This window comes from Carassius auratus, chromosome 32 (assembly GCF_003368295.1).
Source record: "Carassius auratus strain Wakin chromosome 32, ASM336829v1, whole genome shotgun sequence".
Classification (NCBI taxonomy): domain Eukaryota; kingdom Metazoa; phylum Chordata; class Actinopteri; order Cypriniformes; family Cyprinidae; genus Carassius; species Carassius auratus.
Genome location: NC_039274.1, coordinates 9,593,686 through 9,615,074, shown reverse-complemented (window position 1 = coordinate 9,615,074; position 21,389 = coordinate 9,593,686). Strand labels below are relative to the sequence as shown.

Here is a 21,389-nt window from a genome sequence, read left to right as displayed (position 1 = left end):
ATGGCCTCTTGTAACTTATTGCTTTTATAAAACAGTGACAAAAGCAATACACATGACAGTTCAAAGAATTGAGGTCATTAAGGGTTTTATTTTATTAATACTTGTATTCAGCAAGGACACATTTATCAAACAAGATGGTAAAGACATTTATAATGTGACAAAATATTTATATTTAAAATAAATGCTTTCTATTCCTCAATATCCTGAAAAATACTGACAAAATGTGCAAATTTTTTATGTGAATTTTTTTTTTAAGCAACATAACTTTTCAACAGTGATAAAAAGAAGAAATGTTTCTATCGGCCAACAAATTAGCATTATTTCAGAATCTTATTGATTAATTTCATCATGCATGACTTACAACACTCGAAGGCTGGTCATGCCCTGGAAAGTTCCTCTGTCTATCTGCTGGATTTGGTTATGCTGTAGACTTCTGCAGAACACAGAATTAAAAACAACAACAACATCAGTGCCACTGCATACACATAATGAATTAAAATGTCAAGAACTCAGAGTTGTCTAAACAGTAGGAAAATGTAACATGATAACAAAACTTACATGTCCTGCAGTCTAACACAGCCCTGAAAGGACGCCAGGACTTCAATCTCATTATAGGAAAGATCTCTGTCAGAACACACACACACACACACACACACACACCATTGTTGAGACACTGAGCTTGTGAGGAATTGAACTGTTTTGATGAAGTTTAGACAGGAACTAAAGGATCTGTCATGTGTTCCAGCCTCTGGCTTGCTCTCCTCCGGGAGGTCATTAGACATCACTTTAAAACGTCCCCCTGCAGCTGTGCCTCTGACAGGCCACAGCGCACAAGCCTTGACTGACGCACACTGCGCCTGTGTGCGATGGAGTGTGTCTGTGTGTATTTGAAGCTGAGATGGAAAGGACAGTGTACGGTTATGACTGACATGCCGAGCATATGTTAGTCTCTTGAATGACAGCACTGGCTCGAAGGCTTTTCTGTGACCGTGTGTGAGTGTTCTGAGTGTGTGACTGATAATTAATTACAGAGCGCTTCAGGCTGTTACTGGCACATCATTGGGCACTCATGGACATTTGACTGACATGTGTTACGAACTATTATGAGTAATATATCACTGCTTAAAAAACATGCTAATGTGTATGATGACACATTAGTGTGTGGTTACAATGTGGTATTTAGTGTTATTATCCATGTGTGTGTCTCTGATGTATTATGCTGTTGTGTCAGCAATATAAGAGTGGAACTGAATAATAAACTGTGACTTACAGTGTGCGTAGCACCGTCAGATCCTCACACAGGTCTGCTGGGATGCTTCTGATTTTAGTTCCTGTTAAAGTCCTGGGCAACACAAGAGACGTGAAATGTGACGTGTGTTTTTGCCTAATTTACACTTGATTTCAAACTTTAATATACAGCTGCCCTTTATTTTTTGTCGCTTATTATCATTTCAGGGCGTGCTGTGTGACGTTTCAGTGTTTGGAAACTTCTAAATGAATGGTTCGCTGTTGATTTTATAGTAACTGACGCTGTTCTTTTGTATGTTTATGCTGTGTAAAATAAACTCACAGGCTTTCTAGATTTATTGTTCCAGTCAGGCTGGGGAAATCTTGCATCATACTGGCACCACGCAGCATCCTGAAGTATATAACAAATGAAAGGAAATGAAAACAACGTGTTCATTAATTCAACATGAAAAGAAAGGCTTAGCAGAAACTTTCCATATAATGAAAGTAAATGGGAATGCTGTCAAGCTCTGAATGAAAGAAAAAACACTTGTAAAAATGTAAAAATACAATATACAAAAAAAAAAAAAACTTCATGGAATTAAATAAAATCCTACTGGTCTGGAACAACAACACTGTGATTTTGGTGCGACTTATTGCTATAAGGTGGAATACACAGAAATGAACATATAAAACCAAGTAAACACAGTAATAGGCAAAAGAGCATTTAACTGACAGGTGTCAGTATGAGTGACTGACATGTTCAATGTGAGTGTAATTCGGTTCCAGAACAATGACTGAATGATGGCTCTGCTTACAAAGAGTGCAAGTCTGACAGGTTCTGGAAAGCAGTGGTTCCCACGAAGGAGAGCGGGTTGTCAAAAAGATGGCTGCAGACACAGATATAATGGAAGTTTATAGCCAACAAAATGAATAAATGAATCACAGTATTTGTGTGTGTGTGTGTGTGTGTTTTTCATGACAATGGGATCAGCGTTTGCTTACATTGTGCGTAGCAGGGAATTTCTTTGGAAAGCTCCCTCAGGGATGGATGCAATGTTGTTGCTATGAAATCCACTGGCAAACAGGGAAATATTAAAATCATTATGAAATCAGTGAGATGAGCACTCTGAGATATTCTCCCTCAGGATTTCTGCTACATTACTGATCACAACTCAAAATTATGAAGCAGTTCTAATTCTCGCCGCTAGATGGCAGCTGGGCACAAGTGATGATTTTTTTTAAAGCTCTCTGGATTTCAAAAGACAGTGCTGAAGATAGGGCTGCACGATAAATCACATGCGATATTTAATGCACATCTTGTCAGTAAATTTGGTTCTATAATCAGTGGTAAATCTCCATCACACGGAGCCGTTGTTCACTGACAAGCTGCGCAAAACATGCGCAAAATATGAACGTGGTTTTGCACAGCTTGTCACTGAACAAAGGATTTGTGTAGGTAATGCTGCTCCATGTGAAAGTGCGCAGGTGATGGAGATTTACCACTGATTATTGTAGTCTTCCATTCTTTTAAAAGGAATAACTTTTTAGAATGAATTTAAAATGCTGGAAAAAGAACCTGAAAATTCACACCAATTTTATTTCCTTTCCTCTCTGAAATAGATCAGGTTCAGCAATCCGAAATTTCAAACAATGATATTATAACACCAACCTCCTCATCAAAAGCCAACCCCAAAGCAAGTGTCTGAGAGGAACTATTGGAATGACTGTAACTGAGTGTTGGAGTGTGTGTGTGTGTGTGTGTGAAGATACTCACAGTTCTTTCAGCTTGGGCAGCGTCTGAATGGCCTCTGGGAAGGTCTTCAGATTATTGAAGTTTAGATCCCTAAAAGGACAGAAGGCAGATGAAAGTTATTCACATTAGAATAAAACCACCCTTGTGTGAATTTAACAGTTTGAGTGAAACTACTATCACTATAGCATACATCTTATTGTACTTTATACTGTATATTTAATAAAGCATTATAATATAAGGTCCATCTCTTTTGGCAATCTATATTTAAATAAGAACAAGAGAATCACAACTGAAGATAATTTTTTTCTAAGGAACAACCTTAGAAAAGGAGAAAAAAGAAAATCTGTTGAGAGAAATCGACTGTGCTGTTTACAGAAAGAAGCTAGTCGGGACAGCCAGTCTGCTGATTTCTTCAGTGTGTTATTGTTTGTCTCAGCTGCCACACGATACACAGCCTGGCATGATACTTCCTCTCTACCCACTAATGCCCCTGTCCCATGTCCCGTTCTCCTCTCCAGGGGCACAGGACGTTGGCGTGTCCTCATCCTGTCCTAATTATGGTCAGAATAAGTAAATAAAGCAGAATCAGCGATGGCTATCTGCTTTCCCCTTCCCCTTGCCTCTTCCTCCCTGACGCGGTGGATGCTTGCTAAATGAACTGTGGTCAGTTGAGAGAGAGAGAACGGGGGCAATAAGGAAAAGACTCCTTTGTCCTTTATCGGTATACTGTAAATCCTGATTAAATCAATTCAAGCGTAGCAGTAATGACTCCAATCACATCAAAATACATAGAGAAAACACATCTTAACTTTTATAAGTCAACTAGTGCGTTTTACTCTCTACAATAACTTTCAGAATAACAACTGGCAAATACTGAGTGTCAGAGAGAGACTCAGCTATGTTACGTGAGAGACAATGCTCAATGCTCATAGAATCAAAACCTTTGCACGTCCATGTCTATTTTGTGTAAAACATGCTTTTTATTCATGATGAAAAGCATGCGATAACGTTTCAGGCTCAAGGTTAGGGATCTCTGTTCAATGATTACATGTATTTCAAGTCTACTACACTCACTGTACGCTGTTATTCAAAATAAATGTCAACTAAAGCATCCTTACAGAAAGCTCCCAACATTCTCTGCAACTCTTGAATTTTGCAGAAGAGGGCGCTAGAGCAGCAGATAAATATCCTACCAAACGCTATACATGTATAACTGTACTTGTACTCACATACAATCTCTTATAAAATGATGTAGAGTGATGCTACTGAAGACAGACCCACTGCAGCAGATGTAAATGTAGCGTTACATGCGGTTACAATCTCTTTAATGACAGGAAGTGTGGCTACATACTGTATGTAGGTGAAGGGGAACTCACAATGTCTCTAAGTTGTCCAGCCCATGAAAGCAGTTTTTTCCAATCTCCTGGATCCGATTGTTGTGAAGATGCCTGCACAACACGGACAAACAAGATTTTAGAAGCTATACTTAGAGATTCATTACACACAATCATTTTAAAAGGAACACTCCACTTTAAAAAAAAAAAAAAGGCTCATTTTCCAACTCTCCTAGAGTTTTACCATTTTCGTGTACTAAGACGGAAGGGAAATGAAAAGTTGCGATTTTCTAGCACGATATGTCTAGGAACTATACTCTCAAACCAGGGTAATAATCAAGGTTTGAGAGTCATGGCAACGTACAACACAAAGTACCTCACGCGCAAAACACTTAACGTAATGTGTAACTAATATAAATCAAGCAAGCTTGTAAGCATAGGCCACAAATTGAACAAACAGAGAGCAGAATGATGTCATTAGAAATCAAGTATGTCTACGAAGTACATGCTTGTAATTAATATAATGTTAAACATTAAATGTTCATGCCTGTATAGCTGATTTACACGAGCTGATAAGCAAATCACACCGAATAGATGAAATAGAGCTTGTCGAGAGCAAATATACGTTTATCACAGACACAAATGTTTTAGTTTGGTCATATGTCAGAAGCAAGTAAAAAAATGCACGAGTTAATGAAGCTACTTGACGGTAAGGAGAGAGCGAGCACTTCTATTTCATGATCTTAATTGCTGTTCGCTCACGCATTTATTTATAATGAGTTGTTCTCTGCATTATTACAGGAAAAATTATTGTAATTACAGTACTGAGCCGCTGCAACGGAGCAGCTGTAATGCACTATTAAATTAAAGATGAAATACCATAGAGCGATAAAATGAACAGTGAAAGTAACAAAAGCTAAAATACATTTTAACTGGTATAATTAGGTGTGAAAATAACTGAAGGAAATCTGTTTGCTAAATGAAGCCATCTAACATGATTTTTTTATTTTTGTTTTAGTTTTAGGTTGCTGTATCCAGAATTTAAAAAAAAGTAAAAAATACAAATGCTATGAAAATAGAAGTATCGTATCAGCAAGTACAAAAAATAAAAGTATCGTATCGGACTTGTTCTGGAAAAAGTGGTATCAGTGCATCCCTAATAAGCATACTGAATTTAATCTGAGATGTAAAACAAGTTTCTGCATGTTTTATGCAGGTAAATATAAGACTCTTTATGACCAAGTGAAGAAAATTTAAGCAATAGATTGAATGGATCACAACCACATATAATAAACTGATGAGAATACAAGAAATCTTCATTACTTTTTGATTAAAGGTTTATTTACTCAAGAAGCAAAATGACATAAAACAAGTCTTGTTTCATGAGAAACATTAAAATGAAGTGAGTTAATGATTAAAACAAGAACAAATATCTGCCAGTGTTTAATTCAAAGGGAAACATTCATATCCCACTGACAGATGTTTGCTCTTTAAGTATAAACTCAATTTCTCAGAAAACAAGATATCAGATGTTCAATTTGCATCTCAAGGTAATGTATATAGGTTTAAGGATGTTAAGATATTTGTGTTGGAAAACAAAATGTTGGCACTTAATGCCTTGACTTTATAAATGTAAGACTTTCTGCTCCGATTAAAGACCTTTTTAGGCCATAATTTGTGGAAGGGCGAATTAAGACTTTAAGACCAGCAGAAACCCTGTAAAAGAATACATCTCATCTATGCGGAATTACGTTTCTCAATTTATAACTGTTCAGATGACAAGGGATGTCCATTTTACTTGTGAATTTTTCCAGTCTTCAAAAAGATGCACTTGTCAGCAGAACACCAACACAAACATAATCTGTCCCTGGAAGTCTCTGAACAGATAACTCTTCAGCCGTTTTGCTGAGCACTTCACCGCACAGGTCTGTGTGTTTGTTCAGTCTACTTAACGGATTAATTGGCCTCCACTCCTAAGACAAATATTTTCCAGCAGCTGGAATGTAATTGGTAAATCAGACCCACATAAGAAGCTTCCAGAAGTTAGGCATGGAGCGAGAGAGGGGGGAGGGGGGAGGGGGTGTCTATAGCCTCTGTTTGACTTTGCAAGACACAAGGGTCCATTTTGCTTTTCCCTGTTTGCTCTCTCTATAATCTCCCTTCCACGCCACTGTTTACTTGCATGGGCAAGTGTATGTGTATGAGTGTTTTACTGGCCACATAGGACTACAGTTAGTGTAGCGCATTGATGGATTTAACCGACGTGTGTTACAGGGAAACAAGGGAAGGTACATTTATCAGTGTTAAAAGCTGGATCTAGTGTGTTCCTCTAGTGTGTGAGTCCAAAAGTGTAAAGTATTGCAAAGTACTCACAATACAACCAGGCTGGAGAGGTTGGCAAAGGCATCGTCGGGGATGTGTGTGATCCTGTTGAGGGCCAACGTCAGAGCCTGCAGGTTAGTCTGGTGCCGTAGGGGCCCAATGGGAACCTCGGTCAGGCTGTTGTCATCTAACCAGAGGTGCCTGAGCTGCTGCAGACCCTCGAAACTGTCCTCAGGCACTGACGTGATGTGGTTAGCATCCAACCGCCTGCATAGATCATGTAAGAGGTTCACTAAACTTGATGTGGATAGAGCAAAGATGAGTCGAAACAGACGCTTCTACAAATACGCCACCGGGTGAGCGTGCATATTGGGAATAACAGTGTGCTATCAAGTAGGTGCTAAAACATCAGTTAGCACTCAGTTTCTGAACACTGTGCTGTTAAAGATACACAAGACATTTCCATGATCTCACTGCACTGGCCTCCCTTTTCACACAGTCCAGGTGGGAACCTCAAAACTGGCCCCACTAAGGGGCCCTTTCAATAGGTTTATGAGAAAAGAGGACCACACCTTTCCGGCCTGAGGGTTAAAAGATCTGACTCAGAATGGATATACTTATCAACAAGTGTGAGTTGCACATGACCTCAGAAGACTATGAATAAAGCGCACGAGTCACATGCTGGATAATGTTCTATTTCTATTTTCTAATCTAAATTAGGGCACTGAGATTTGGAATGGGAGCCAATCACAGGGAGGAAGGTTTGATGGGTAATACTTGTGGGGAGGTGACTTCCTGTTTATGAATGGCTGACACTGACTAAGCTGTATTCTCCCTCCCTTGAAGATTGTACAATTACAAACACAAAAGACTAGAGCATGCGTAGGTGTAGGTCTCAGTTAGAACAAGAACTACAATTTATGACCTTGCCATTAAGTATGGGAATACAGACACAAACAGACACACATGCTCTATCACCAGATTTAGTTAAGCTGTCTAATGCCTACCTAGATTTCCAAATTCAAACAGAACCTCAGAAATGACAGAACTGCCCTCACGACAGCAATTACTTAACCACACTGACCAATTTTCAAAGTCTGTATCTTTGTCCATCTAATAATATGATGTCACAAGTCTACTCGTTTGGTGGTGTGTCTGATGAATTCGGTATAAATTACTTCAAATGTATCATCATGCAATAAATAAAAAAACTAAGCCCAAACCTTTTGTACCAGGTTATGTTGAAAAACTCAATATAATAGTAGAAGTCGAACAGTCATCATGTCTTCAACTTTGACATTAACACCAAGGATAAATGTGTAACTAACTCTCGGGTAAAATATAGTTTCTTTGAACAAATGTAAAGATGATCATTCAATATTTGCAAAATAAATTATTCATGTGTTCTACAACCTGATCCAGCACTTACATTATTTGAGGTTGCTGGCTGGCTTCTGGGAAATGGTACGAACAACTCTCCATTCACTAACCTAGTATAATCCCAATTACATTTACCACAACACCAGTTTACCATAATCTTAAAAAGAAAGGAGGTCTGTATATCACAGACAGTCCAGAAACATGATGCCTTAAAATGTTCTTATGTTTATGAATTCCTCTGTGTACTGGAAATATATTACATAGGTCTTGTAGATCTACCAAATGAAAATATAAACAACTCATAATTGTTCACAATAGCCTTGCCTGGAATAGTGCATACAGTGTCCTTTAAGCTTAGTCTCACTTGTTAAATAAACTTTTCGTGTTCTCTCAGGCCATTCTGAGAAAGTAGAAATAAAGATTGCAAGATTGGTGAATGAACACTTCATGCATGTACTGTTCTCTTTTTGTGTCTCAGTGCAAGTCTTTAGGGAAACTTTTTAGCACTGCGAGGCATTTGTGAACTAGAGTGAGAGATCATCTAAACTGACGTGTGCTTTGGATATGAACTCTGGCTCACTTTTGGCTTTGGCACGTTTAAGAATGTTTAATTCTCTGCTCTACACAGACATGGAGCTCACACAATAGGCATAATGTGGGGTCAGTGAGTGAAAAGTAAACTGAAATCAGTGAATGAATGACACAATTTGGCATTTACAAACCCTTATAGTTCTATCCCAAAATGGATGGTTAATTTGTGACTTGAACTGAATCACAATTCAGGATTGGACTCTTATCTATGGAGATACGGATCTGTCAGCTGCAGCTGAAGACTGTGCATGCTGCTTGTTTTGAACGTACAGATCTGGGCATGTCCATATCAGCCACTGCCAAACCTGAGCATGCACACACTGACAAACACATATAGTACAAGACTCACTGAGATTCAAAAGTGTTGGGTGGCATAGACGAGAGAGACAGAGAGGATATTAATTTAAGATGCATATCTACAAGGAAACATCTGGCCACAGGAGCTGTTGTAACATAATACAATTATTACTTTGTAAGCATTTTCAGATCATAGCTTCAACACTCAAGAAGGATGAAGGATACTTGTTCATGATAATGAACTGCTCTTTGGTCTGTTAACTAGGACGCACAGAATTGACTTTTGAGGTTAGAAAGCACAGATCTTCACCGGATCACTGCAAACTGTGGCATAGACGGGCACTTGGAATTATAGATAGATGCAAGATTATAATTGTGGTTTTGGAAACTGTTTGAGTGAGAGAGGCAGTCATACTTCCAGAGTATATCCAAGCATCAACTGTTCTAACTAGAGACGCAAAGAATGTTGGCCAGCTGAAATGTTTTTACGTTATTAAAAAGAAAGAAGGAAAAAGAAACATTCCTTTCAAATTTAAATTCAATAACAATGATTGACATGGAGGGAAAAGCAGTGTGCAAAAGAAACGATCAAGGTTTAATGAGATTAAATATAAACACGGAATAAATAGGATGTATATTTATAGGAAAGAGGCTGAGTTGTTATACTATTGTTCAAAAGCTTGGGGTCATAATATTTTGAAGTGACACTTAAGACATTCAAAATGTTCATATATATAAATGCTGTTTAAACATTCTATTTAGAAAAAAAGAAATCCTATAAAAAAAAATTCATGATTTAAACAAAATTAGTGTCTTCATCACTAATAATAATATGATTAAATGTAACTGATGCTGACTGATACATACAGTCTTGGTAAGCATGAGACCCCCCCCCCCCCCCCCAAAAAAAAAAAAAAAAAAATAGTAAATATATGTTTAATGGGCACATATATATAAAAGAACAAAAATAGCAAAATATGAATAAAAAGACATAGTTATTTAAAACATATGCTAACTTAAAATTAGGATTTTTGGTTTTCATTATCAGCTTTAACCCCCAACCCCCCCCCCACCCCGAAAATGAATTAGTGGAGCTATCAAACAGAATTGATAGCTGTAAAGGCTGAAGTAAAAGGTTTTTTTTTTTTGGTGTTTTCTACAGGCTAAGTCTCAGCCTTGTTTCCCACAGCAATGTTACTGTAATTAGGAGGTGTGTTTTTTTTTTTGGTAGCCTGATTAGTGCAGCTGAAGAACCTGTGCAGAAAGCCTGCAGGGTGAGCACATTCCTGGAGAACTGCCCCCTTCCCTCTCTCTCATGTGTCTCTCGTCTTTGCCATCTGCTCTGACTATACTCCTGCTCTTTCTCTCATCATCCATGCTGAGGTGCAGAAGGCATGTTGATTGACAGGTCATTCTCTAAGGCCTTATCCAAAAGCAGGTGGACTGTGCCAAAACGCATTACTTCAGTACAACAGGGAAAAAGAGAGGAAAAACACGCAATGTGAGGGGGTGAGATAGAGAGAGACGAAGAGATCGGGAGAGGTGATAATGACTGAGAGCTGATTTTTTAAACACATTGTCCCACAGCAGAAACGGAAGCTGGACTAAATCTAAATCATTGAGACAAAGTTAAAGGACAGACACACAAACAAACAATGCACAGTTACATACATTCTAATGCATCTGAGACATTACCATGTAAACATTTCTTGATGAAATACATAAGATCATTACTCTCATAACATTATACAGGTAATTGACAAAATGAGATGGATTGGTGTGGTGTACAGTATAAGCCAATCATCTGTATTGGCTAGTAAAAGTGATTATCAGACACTGGCAAGCAATGATCAGCCAAAAAGCCAATGATCTGAGACAATTATGACATATCAATCAGAAGGTTCTGGAAAAAAGCATTGGGCAGGATTGAGTAAAAAAGACCAAAAGTGCTATAAGGGAAAACATTTTAGGTAACTGGTCACCATTTATATATTTTTTACCTCTATACTAACCCTTTTGTCATCATAAAAACAGTTTAAGGTCAGTAAGACTCTAATCATTTTGAAAGAAGTGTATTATGCTCAACAAGGCTACATTTATCAGAATCTAATCAGTAGAAATAATAATTATTGTAATATTGTGAAATACTTTTTTTTTTTTTTACTTTTTATGTGGATACATGTAAAAGCTTTATTTATAGAATCCTTACTCCAGTCTTCAATGTCACATGTTCCTTCAGAAATCATTCTAATATGCTGATTTGGTGCTCAAGATACATCATATCAATGTTTAATATTTTTTGTGGAACCATAATACTTTTTTCAGGATTCTTTAAAGAATAGAAAGTAAAAAAAAAACAAAAAAACATTTATTTAAAAAATAAAAAAAATAAAAAAATAATGTCACTCTTTATGGTTACTTTTCTAAATAAAAGCATTGATTTCTATTTTACTGAATCTTACCACATTTTTTTCAACAATAGTTTATAGAACAGTAGTTTAAAGTACTTCTTTAATAATGGGAAAGAGAAAAATGCTGGGATGCTTACAAAGACTGCAGGGCATGGAGATTCTTGAGGGCTGTGCTTGGGACAGTCTTCAACTGATTGTTCTGAAGCATCCTGAAAAAGAAGATTACATTAGTGACACATCAAAGCACCACACAACACAATCCAACACATATACACTGCTCTTCACGATTTCTCCACAAATATAACCACTGTATAAGCTCTAATATTGATTTAATGTGTTTGTGTGTGTGTGTGTCTCTTTCCGAGCTAATCATGGTGCATATCTTGCTTCCTCTACCCTATCAGCTCTCTGGCGTCACTCAAATGGCATAGGCCGCGAGGACAGCTTTTCCCACTCAGTGCCAAACCACAGCACACACAACTACACACTTACACACACACGTACAGTTACATACACACGGCCCAGCCAAGAGGCATTCACAAACGCACGACCACAGTAAATAAAAACTGGCCTCAAATCATCTCCAATATCTATAGTTCCAAAGCCAACAGCGTTTGGTCCACAATCAGTTTCCCTAACTCATTTCCCACAACAGTGTCTGGATGAGCTGTAAGAGCACCATGGGGCTTTGAAATAGCCCTGGATGAGGACAGGAAGAGGAAAAATTAGCTTTATGTAAAGCATGGCTGAGGGGACCAGGGTGCTGATAAGCTGCATTTGAATGGGCTTACAAATACCTGAAGGACAGAATATGAGTTACAACAAAGAGAGAGAGAGGGAGAGAGAGAGAGAAAGAGAATGCATCATGCTGCATCACGATGAAAGCTACTCCATCAGACACCGACAGACTTGCTGATCCAGTAGCAGCGAAATTCCTGTAACACAACACCACTTGACAACTCAACAAAACACACAGCAGGATCTACTTCTCACTGCACTGTACAAGATCTGCTCACTGGGTGAACGAGTAAGCCTGGATCAAATAGAGGTGTGTGTGTGTGTGTGTGTGTGTCTGTGTGTGTTGAATACTTACAGGACTTTCAGCTGATGGAGGCCAGACAGAGCCTCTGGGTGGATGAATGCAAGGTCATTACCAGCCAAACGTCTATGGAGAGAGAGAGATACTTCATTTCAGCTAGACTGCAAAAATGTCAGATATTCTGATGGAAAGCTGGGTGTCAGAGGGAGTGAAAGTCAAGTTATGAGTGGGAAGGAACAGTGAAGATAGAGTGATTTAAAATACTAAGCTGGATGAGCATTTGTAAAATGCAGAGAAACGCACACCTGGGACTTTGTTTTTTTACATTCATTTTTTAACAGCCTTCACTAAACACCTGGCTGTTTTTGGTGGCTGTGTCTCCACCAAAGCATTTTCAGCCAACAGAAAACACCAGATGCTCTTGAGACACATTGGTTGCTATGATACAGAATATCCGCTACAGTAGTATGACACATTGCAAATTAAATATTTCTCCAAGCATTATTTTCTTAATTTTGTGGTAGCTGGGGAATTCCATTTGGTGAAGACATGAATAATCTTGAGACAAACGATATTAACTTCTCCATTGTTATTCCATCATAATACAAGCAGGGCGTGGTGGTTGGTCGGTGTGGTATTAGTCCCACCCCTCCTCCCCTTTGATTAGCTGATTGACAGTGATGAGTGCTGCATTTTAGACAAACTGAGCAAAAGCACAGTACTCCGCTGAAATGAATGATCAGCGTGTTGCTCATGGAGCTTTTTTCCAATGTAAACCTAAGTTTAATTGTAGTTTAAATTAAATTAAATTAAACAATTTTAAGGAAACAATCCCACAACAGAGAACAACACTGTTGCTATGTCACTTATAATTAGCAACTAATATACAAATATTTAATAAACATAAACACACATATAAAGTACATATATGTTTATAATTATACATTGATAAGAGTTCTTGAGAACTAAATCAGAATATTGATTTCAAGGATCATGTGACAAAATTGGAGTTAACAGCTGCTGAAAATTCAGCTTTGCCCATACAGGAATAAATTACATTTTAAAATATATAAAATTAGATAAGAGCTGTAATTCTATTTCACAACATAAAGAAATCTCCAGGTTCTTGTCTAGGAGACATTCTGTAAACCTTGTTTAAATTAGCAACATAACTAAGCAGGGCATAGCTTAGCAAAGGGTCTACTGCTATGTGGCTTGGCAACTATAAACAGCCTACAGACTTGGAGTGGGAGTACAATATATACAGCAGCTGATATCTGTGCTGCTGACAGTAGTGTGTTTGATAAGCGCTGCTCTCTCCAAGTGCTAACTTGCTCTTTGTAGGCAAAAGCCTCTCCAGACTCTGTCTGAATGGACAGCTCAAATACCTAAGGACGTGTCAGAATGTGATGGTTGGAATGAAGTTGCTGAGCTCTGATTGTACAGATACGTCCTTTGCTGGACAACACACAGTCTGATAACTTCACTTCTATTCAGAGAATCAAGTGGACAGCTTGAATCTGAATCTCGCATGGCATGTGAAGGCATGTTCACAGGTTAAGCTGTACCGCACGATACATGCTAGGATGTACACTGTTTTCATACATGCGTTTTTCAATGCTGCATGTTTGTGTGCTTGGTAAGGTAGGCAAAGGGTCCAAATAACTTCACCAAATCAGGCCTGAGAGATTAACACCAGATTTATCACTCATTGAAACTGGAGTCAGAGAACTCTCTTATCATCATCATCTCTCTCTCTCTCTCTCTCTCTCTCTCTGTAAAGAGCAGAAATAGGCCACAGAGGTTCAGAAAGAACAGAAAGCCTTCCATTTGGCCCTCTCATCACAGGAAGTACTGGACTGCACACATTTATCTAGATGTTTACAGCATCAGGATGTGATAACTGCCCCTTGGTGGCCCCAAATAAATAAATCAAATCTAAAATATTACATACAAATAAAACATTTGCATTGTGATTATTTCAATACAAAAAAACCTATGCAATCACCATCCTCACTATAGCACCACCTGTGTGTGGAAGCAACCAATCTTTTTAGAGTTTATAAGGAAGTTTGATATGCAATGATCAACAAAAATAACGGTGTGATGTTTGGGATCCAGCACTCTTTCAATTCTTCTATCATTACTTCTGCCAATATAAAGGTGCATTAAATAATTTAGTTTTTGTCACTGAATTCTCCATGACGATATCATCTAGACTCATTTTCCATTGACATATTTGAAAGCTTCAAAATCTTGCAAGCAACACTTAAACTGAATTTTTTATTATATTAAAGCAGATGGTTTGCGAGTGCTATTTTTAGAGGACTTGATAGCTTGAAATATTCCATGCTTTCTTGGCTGCTGCTTTTGATGTCAAAACAAAAACAATGACAAACAAAACAATACAAAAAAACAGAAACAAAACAAAACTGGATGTGAAACGGAGCACGGCACAGAGTTTGAGTGAGTAAACACAAATATACAGTTTCACCAATTCCTACATCATTAATAGCGGTTCGCTTCTGTGATTTAGTACGATTGTGTTCACATCAGAAGCAAACAGCACTGGAGAAGTACCCTTCTTAGGTGGACTCGGGTACGGTTCACAGGTGCGCACCAGAGTTCAGAAGACATTATACAAACAAACTGAACTATGATGTTAATCAAACCTGGGAGCGCACCAGAAATGCTAGTGTGAAAGCCCCTTTACATTCTCCATAATACCAAAGTATATATGAAAGTCTCTGGATAACTTATGGCACCGTGTCTCCATTACTCTCCCACAAACCTGGAGAAAGACAAACATACAGAAAAGGAAAGAGAGGGGAAAAACAACATGTGACACTGGATAATACAGCTGGAATTATGCTGGTGAGGACATGACACGGGCGGCTTATCAGTCTGCAGGATCATAGGGGTTCAGCTTCTAAGTGCTGAAATATTGCCACACACAACGAGATGGATGGAGAGAAAAAACACAGGGAGAATGAAGATGATGAAAAGGACGGCTGCGATACTAAAAAGTTACAAATTATGAACCGACACACAGGCTTTGACAGAGTATCTGTCTCTCTACAACCACGACACAAACCCCAAATTACACAATCAACTGCCATTTAACTGTGTCTAGTTTACATCAACACATTTGTTGTGGCACACCAATGTGGTTGAGTTAGCCTGCGGGAAAAACAGACGACTTCTCGATCTATGTCTCTCTTGCTCTCTCTCTCTATGTCGTTCTGGTTTGGCTGTGTCTCAAAGCCACCAGATTTGTCCAGACTTCCATGGGTTGATTCTTAAGCACACACTCAGCGTCACAACTCAGCAGTCTGATGCACTGAGGGGGGAGATGTCACCCCTGATCTTTATTTGTCTGGAACTAATCTAAGTCTCATTCTGTGGTCAGTGTGTTGCCAAAGCTGTGTAGTCCTTCTCCGGCATGTTGCTTTAGCAACCACTTCAGTGAGCACGGCAACGGTCATGTGACCTTCTGAAGGGTTCAGCCAAGACAGAATTACCTATATAAAACAAATTACAAATGAACTAATAAGTCAATGCAGTGCAATATATCCAATATGGCACTGTCAAATTTTCCTACTGTATTGTTTAGGACACATCCAGCGAGGCTGGATTCAGATTGTTCCAAGTGACATCATTTGGAAACCACAGACTCTGAATGCAGAAATGTTTCCCAGGTCAAGAGCTTTAATGGTGCACTTTTAGCTCAAGTTTAACACATTTCCTTAGGTTCAAAACTAAGTTAATTACAAATAATTGCAGTCTTTGCAATCGTACTGCAGGCCACTGATAGAAATGCCTAATATATTATCATAAAGCAGCTTTTTTGGCCACAGGCATACAAAATTATAATTTACATATTTTAAGTGGACCTTTAAAGAGATAGTTCACCCCAAAATGAAAATGCTGTCATCATTTAGTCCGTTTCAAGTTGTTCCAAACCTGTATGAATTTATTTCAGCTGCAGAACACAAAATATGGTATTTTGAAGAATGCTGCGAACAAAAATTACAGTTGAAGTCAATGGCTGTCGTCAACTATTTAGTTACCAACACTCTTCAAAATATCTTCTTTTGTGTTCAACAGAAGAAAGAAACACATACAGGTTTGAAACAAGTGAAGGATGATGTAAATGATGACAGAATGTTCATTTTTGGGTGAACTATTATAAACAAAATAAAAAAATATCTATCAAACACAATCTCTGGCATGCTCACACGTACAGTACTTGTTAAGCCAGAGACACACACATATCTAGAGAAGATTAATATTTGACAGCTCTATATCTGTCAGTGGGGGTGGATATGTTTGAAGAGAGAGGTGAGGGTGTGTGTGGTTGTGATAGAAGACTGCATGACTCTGAGGCAGAGAATGTTCCTCTTGGCAGACAGCAGCCACAGGTCACACCAACACCAATACACACACACACACACACACGCGCACAGATGCACATCACTGCTGCTGCACTGTCAGGGTAAATGTGTTCTGTAAATAGGTGTTCTGCTCCCAGTGATCATTTATGCCTTCATCTCTACATGAGAAATACATTCGAAAGGCAATAACTGCCAGATTATTTCTGGACACCCACACTTTTATACATAGCACTTTACATGCTCCACATGAACACCATATCTGCAGTCCATCTCTTCATTTCTGAGTTTGTGTTGCTTTAGCATGCATTTGGAAATGTACTGTAACATCTTCCCATAATTGTAATCAAAGTGCTTATTACAAAAGAGAAGCTTAAAGGACTCCCTGTGGTTTTCCGTCAGAATTCCGTCTGTTGGTTTAATATTTGAAAATTAAAATAATAATACATTTTTCCCCCTCCAAATTGTGCGTGCACATTTTTCATTCAAATGAAATGTTTTCTTTAGGAAAAATATTAGGTTTTTAATTAGCAAGTTGAGTTACTTTTATGATTAAAAAATTATTTTTCCTTTGCAGGCTTATAACTTTTACTATTTCACCCAGTATTGTTTTCCTCTTGTATGTATGGATACAGTCTAGTTGAAGATCTTGCAATGTAAATGTTATTGCTGAGTGGTTAAAACCGTCCAGGATGTGTTTACAAATACATTTAAGCCCAGTAAGTGAACTCCTGACCCTTCTGATTAACCACACCCATTGTGACCAATGAACCATGAGCAACCTGACAAAGAGCATCTGGCTCAATACAGTGCTGTACAGGTCCCGGGGACCTCGCGCACCCCTCACCCCATTCCCAGATAGCACACGCTTCTGAAAACTCCAGTTGTCACGGAAACCATTGTTTTGCCCTCCTTCTTCCTGCCATGCATTCCTTCTCACAATGCGTTGAAAAGCAAATTGGCCTTTGACAAAGAACTGGAGGACTGTTTGGGAACGAGAGCTGAGGAGATTGGAGTGGATGAAAGACACAGAGGGTAAGAAAACACACTCCAATCAAACGAAAAAAGAAAAAAAAAAGGACAAGAGCGAACAGCAAGGGGGAGGCGACTTTGGGAGCTGGTCATTTCAGCCGTCTGGAAGCGCTGGTACCTGATATCACTTAGACAGATGTTATCTGCCCTTCCCGCAGATGGGCAGACGGGGGATGAGTGAATGAGTAAAGAAAAGACAAACACAAAGAAAAAGAACTGTCACACCCAACCCAACGAGAGTTCAGAATGTACTTCAGATATACTGATTCAGCCACTCCAAATTGGTCTTAAACAGCCTGTGTTTGTTCCTTTAATGTCATTAGCATGCTCTGATCGAGTTAGACGTAGCTTCAAAAGCATCCTGAGATGCTGTGACTAACAGTACTTTGTAAGCTATGAGACAGTGCCAGATGTGCTGCACCACACTGATGGTGCTGTGGGTGGCCATATCTGGTCCTGGCTTATTCTCTCTAATAAGGCACTTTTTTTTTTAAGGGAACTTTCAAGCTCTTATAGGCAGTGTGTAGATTGTTTGTCTGTAAATTATTGTATCTAAGTTTTTAAGTTCATCTTTTATTTTAATGTTGATGTATTTTAAATAATAAACATTATTTGGTGCCAGTATTGTATATGGCTTTATTGATACAGAAAAATAAGTTGTGTTCTTCTTGCAATAATGCCATTGTACTGAATATTGACCTGAGTGGATTTTCTATGGCAATGAGCCTGAAGCCTCATAGAACAGCACTAAATGATCGCAGAGTTCAAGTTTCTGGAAATCAATCCTTTTTTAATGAAAGCTGGCAATCTGAGGTGACATGAGCAACACTGTTTAGCAGACTTTAATTTATGAAAATGGACAGTGACACAGTGTAGTGACTATCAAAAGAATGAAGACAATGGAGCTCACATTATCCAACAAGCTGGTGATGAGACCAGCAGTGATTTAATGGATGCCATGTGGATTTAGCTTTAAAGTTGTTTCTGCAGTTCTATAAACATTTTCAAATCTCAAAATAGACAAGAATATTCAAGAATGATTACAGAGCAAAAGATCAGCTCAAATCATCATGGAGATATTCCATGATGGTGTTAGAAAAAAAGGAGCTGAGCATATAGAAGAAGAAGAAGACAGAGCATGAGGGGAAATAGTGAAAGATAGAGAAAACAGAAATCATCCTCACAGTTCTTCCAGATAGGGCAGGTTTCTGAAGACATTAGCAGGCAGCTCAGTGATGTTGTTCATGCTGATGTCCCTATGGAAACAGAAGAACAAATGCTCATAGTCAGTGGTTGAGTAGTACCATTTCTATAGGTTTACACAAGATAAACCTATAGAAAAGAGCTGTTTGGATGCACTTCTGTTTGGATTCACATTTCTGGTTCACATTGTTTACATTGACTGCATCTCCATTTCGCATGGAAGAGAAGAGATCATGGAGGATTTCATATTGTGATTTTGCTTGCTTTGGGTTTGAGTTGACTTACCAACATAACTAAAACTGGCCATCTGCAGACACTCATTTCAGCCACAGCTTTCTATTTTCTAGATTTGATGGTCATATGATTTATTCAAAGGTGCTCCCTCTCCAATCCAAAAAGACAATTTATTAAAAATAAAACTGTAAAAAATGGGCATGTGAAACTGCAGAAAACATACATGTAGTATCGGAAACCTCCAAAAAAATTAAAAGCTTTCTCTTTTTCTTTTCTTTTTTTTTTTTTTTAAAGGGGCATAACACAGATTCTGCTAATCTCATGTTAAAGAGCCACACAGATGGGAAATCAAAAATTACCTGTATTACAGTGTATGATATAGCTGTCCATCAGTGTAAACAATGTGCAAATAATTAAACCAAAAAGTACACGATTTATAAAGTTATTGGCTTCTAAAGTAAGAAGTCGACTCTGAATCGCTGAAATGAGTCGTTATAGATTTCAAATCTTTTGCCCATCTCAATGTACGTCACTAGGAACACTTTGCATAATAATCTCCGCCTACCGTCTTGAGAGAAACGGAACTCTGACCTGCCCCACCCCCACACACAGACGCTCTGTTTGGTGTGATAGCATCATGTCGAGGAGACAGTGTGTTTTTAATTGTAAAGGCAAATTTGTTTTATTTTCACTGCCAAAGAATGAAAATCAGTACTCGGTGAGTACAGCGGGATTTTCAAAGCATTTGGCCATAAAAGATGGTTAATTACCAACTTTATTTAGAACAACGAGCATCTCCGAATCACAACGCGAAGTATGATTATGAAGTTATGTGTCTGTTTTCTCCCGAGCGTCTTATCAGTATGTGTGATGTCTGCAGCCGGTCTGCGCTGATCGTCATGTACAAACACGTCATTAAAATGAAGTGTAACTTCCTGAATACTCAACGAAGAGACATGAGAGAGATATCTATAGAAAGCTTGACATGTCTACTTTAAAACTAAACAAGTGCTGCCGAAAACAGATATTCTGTGATAAAGTAATCCATATGAAAACAATGCGATGTCTGTTTTTCATGTCTCCCTTCACTATATCTAATGTGACCACGCCCCCGCGCTGAACGCTATTCAGATTCAAACTGAAGCGCGCGGCTTGAATACACCCACAGAAGAAAAAGCAGCGAGACTGTTCAAGTTTTTTATTTTACTGTTCGCTTCGCGGTGAAAGGAATAAGACATAATTCACCCCAAACAGATGCTAACGCATAGTTTACCATGGAGGTGTGTGCGGAACAACCAATCAAACCTGACTATGTTAGTTGACCAATCAGAACACAGTATGCTACCGAAAGGTGGGGTTTAAGGAACCTGAATCTTTTGAACAGCTTCGTGCAAACCGTTTGGGGATCTCTGAGAATTGAGGTATTGATATTCATGATATTTTGACAAAATGACAATGTTTTTTAACCTTGGATGGATTTAAACCTAATGTACAGGACTTATAACAGTGATAGGAAGCTTAGAATTTTCATCTTACTGACTCTTTAATCTTGAGTACCTATATAGTAGTAAAGCGTTCATATCGAAAAAGAGTCTTTGGTTTTACAAAGTTCGTTTAAGAAAAATACTGCTTTACGATTCTTTCCGAAAACAGTCAAGTTCCTGGAAGCGTGGGCAGAGCTAAAGAATCACAAACAAATGCAGCTTTTGCGTAGGCACCGCCTGCAAGCTTTGAGATTGACATAAATAATTCCCTTAACACTGGGTTCTTTGGGAAGCTGAACAAGGTTATCTTTCCATCAACACCAAAAACAGACTTCTTTGGTGACTGTTGAATTTGTGATCAAAAGCAAAATGTAAAACCCATCTCGAGCGAGTCTTGTGCAGGGCCGCCGATGACTTCTGTAACCTGAATGAAACACGTTGATGGGCTGCTCTTGCTCTTGCTCTTGCTCTGGTTGATGTGTGCTTGCGCTCTTCCGGGAGAAGTGCCCATGCATGGAATTCCACCCTTTATGAAGTAATACAAGGCCATATTTCATAAAAAAATTAAAAATCTTTCCAAACCTTATACAAACCCTGAAGGAGTGTATTTGGAACAGAAATACTCCATACGTCCAACTTGTTATTTGAGACTTTGGTCATGTTTAGCATGAGAATCCAACTCCTTAGA

At 38.4% G+C, this 21,389-nt stretch overlaps 1 protein-coding gene across 1 annotated transcript in view; it reads right to left on the bottom strand.

Annotated features, from left to right (window-relative positions):
- The window catches only part of LOC113051554 (leucine-rich repeat-containing G-protein coupled receptor 4-like), a 46,706-nt gene that overhangs the window by 5,501 nt on the left and 19,816 nt on the right, over positions 1–21,389 (bottom strand). Inside the window, exons 3-14 of the mRNA XM_026215420.1 lie at positions 18,965–19,036; positions 12,412–12,483; positions 11,456–11,527; positions 6,691–6,906; positions 4,360–4,431; positions 3,005–3,073; positions 2,233–2,304; positions 2,046–2,117; positions 1,571–1,639; positions 1,271–1,342; positions 559–624; positions 362–433 (exon numbers count right to left, since the gene is read on the bottom strand). Of these exons, the coding sequence (XP_026071205.1) occupies positions 362–433; positions 559–624; positions 1,271–1,342; positions 1,571–1,639; positions 2,046–2,117; positions 2,233–2,304; positions 3,005–3,073; positions 4,360–4,431; positions 6,691–6,906; positions 11,456–11,527; positions 12,412–12,483; positions 18,965–19,036 (996 nt within the window). The remainder of the gene's footprint in view (positions 1–361; positions 434–558; positions 625–1,270; positions 1,343–1,570; positions 1,640–2,045; positions 2,118–2,232; positions 2,305–3,004; positions 3,074–4,359; positions 4,432–6,690; positions 6,907–11,455; positions 11,528–12,411; positions 12,484–18,964; positions 19,037–21,389) is intronic.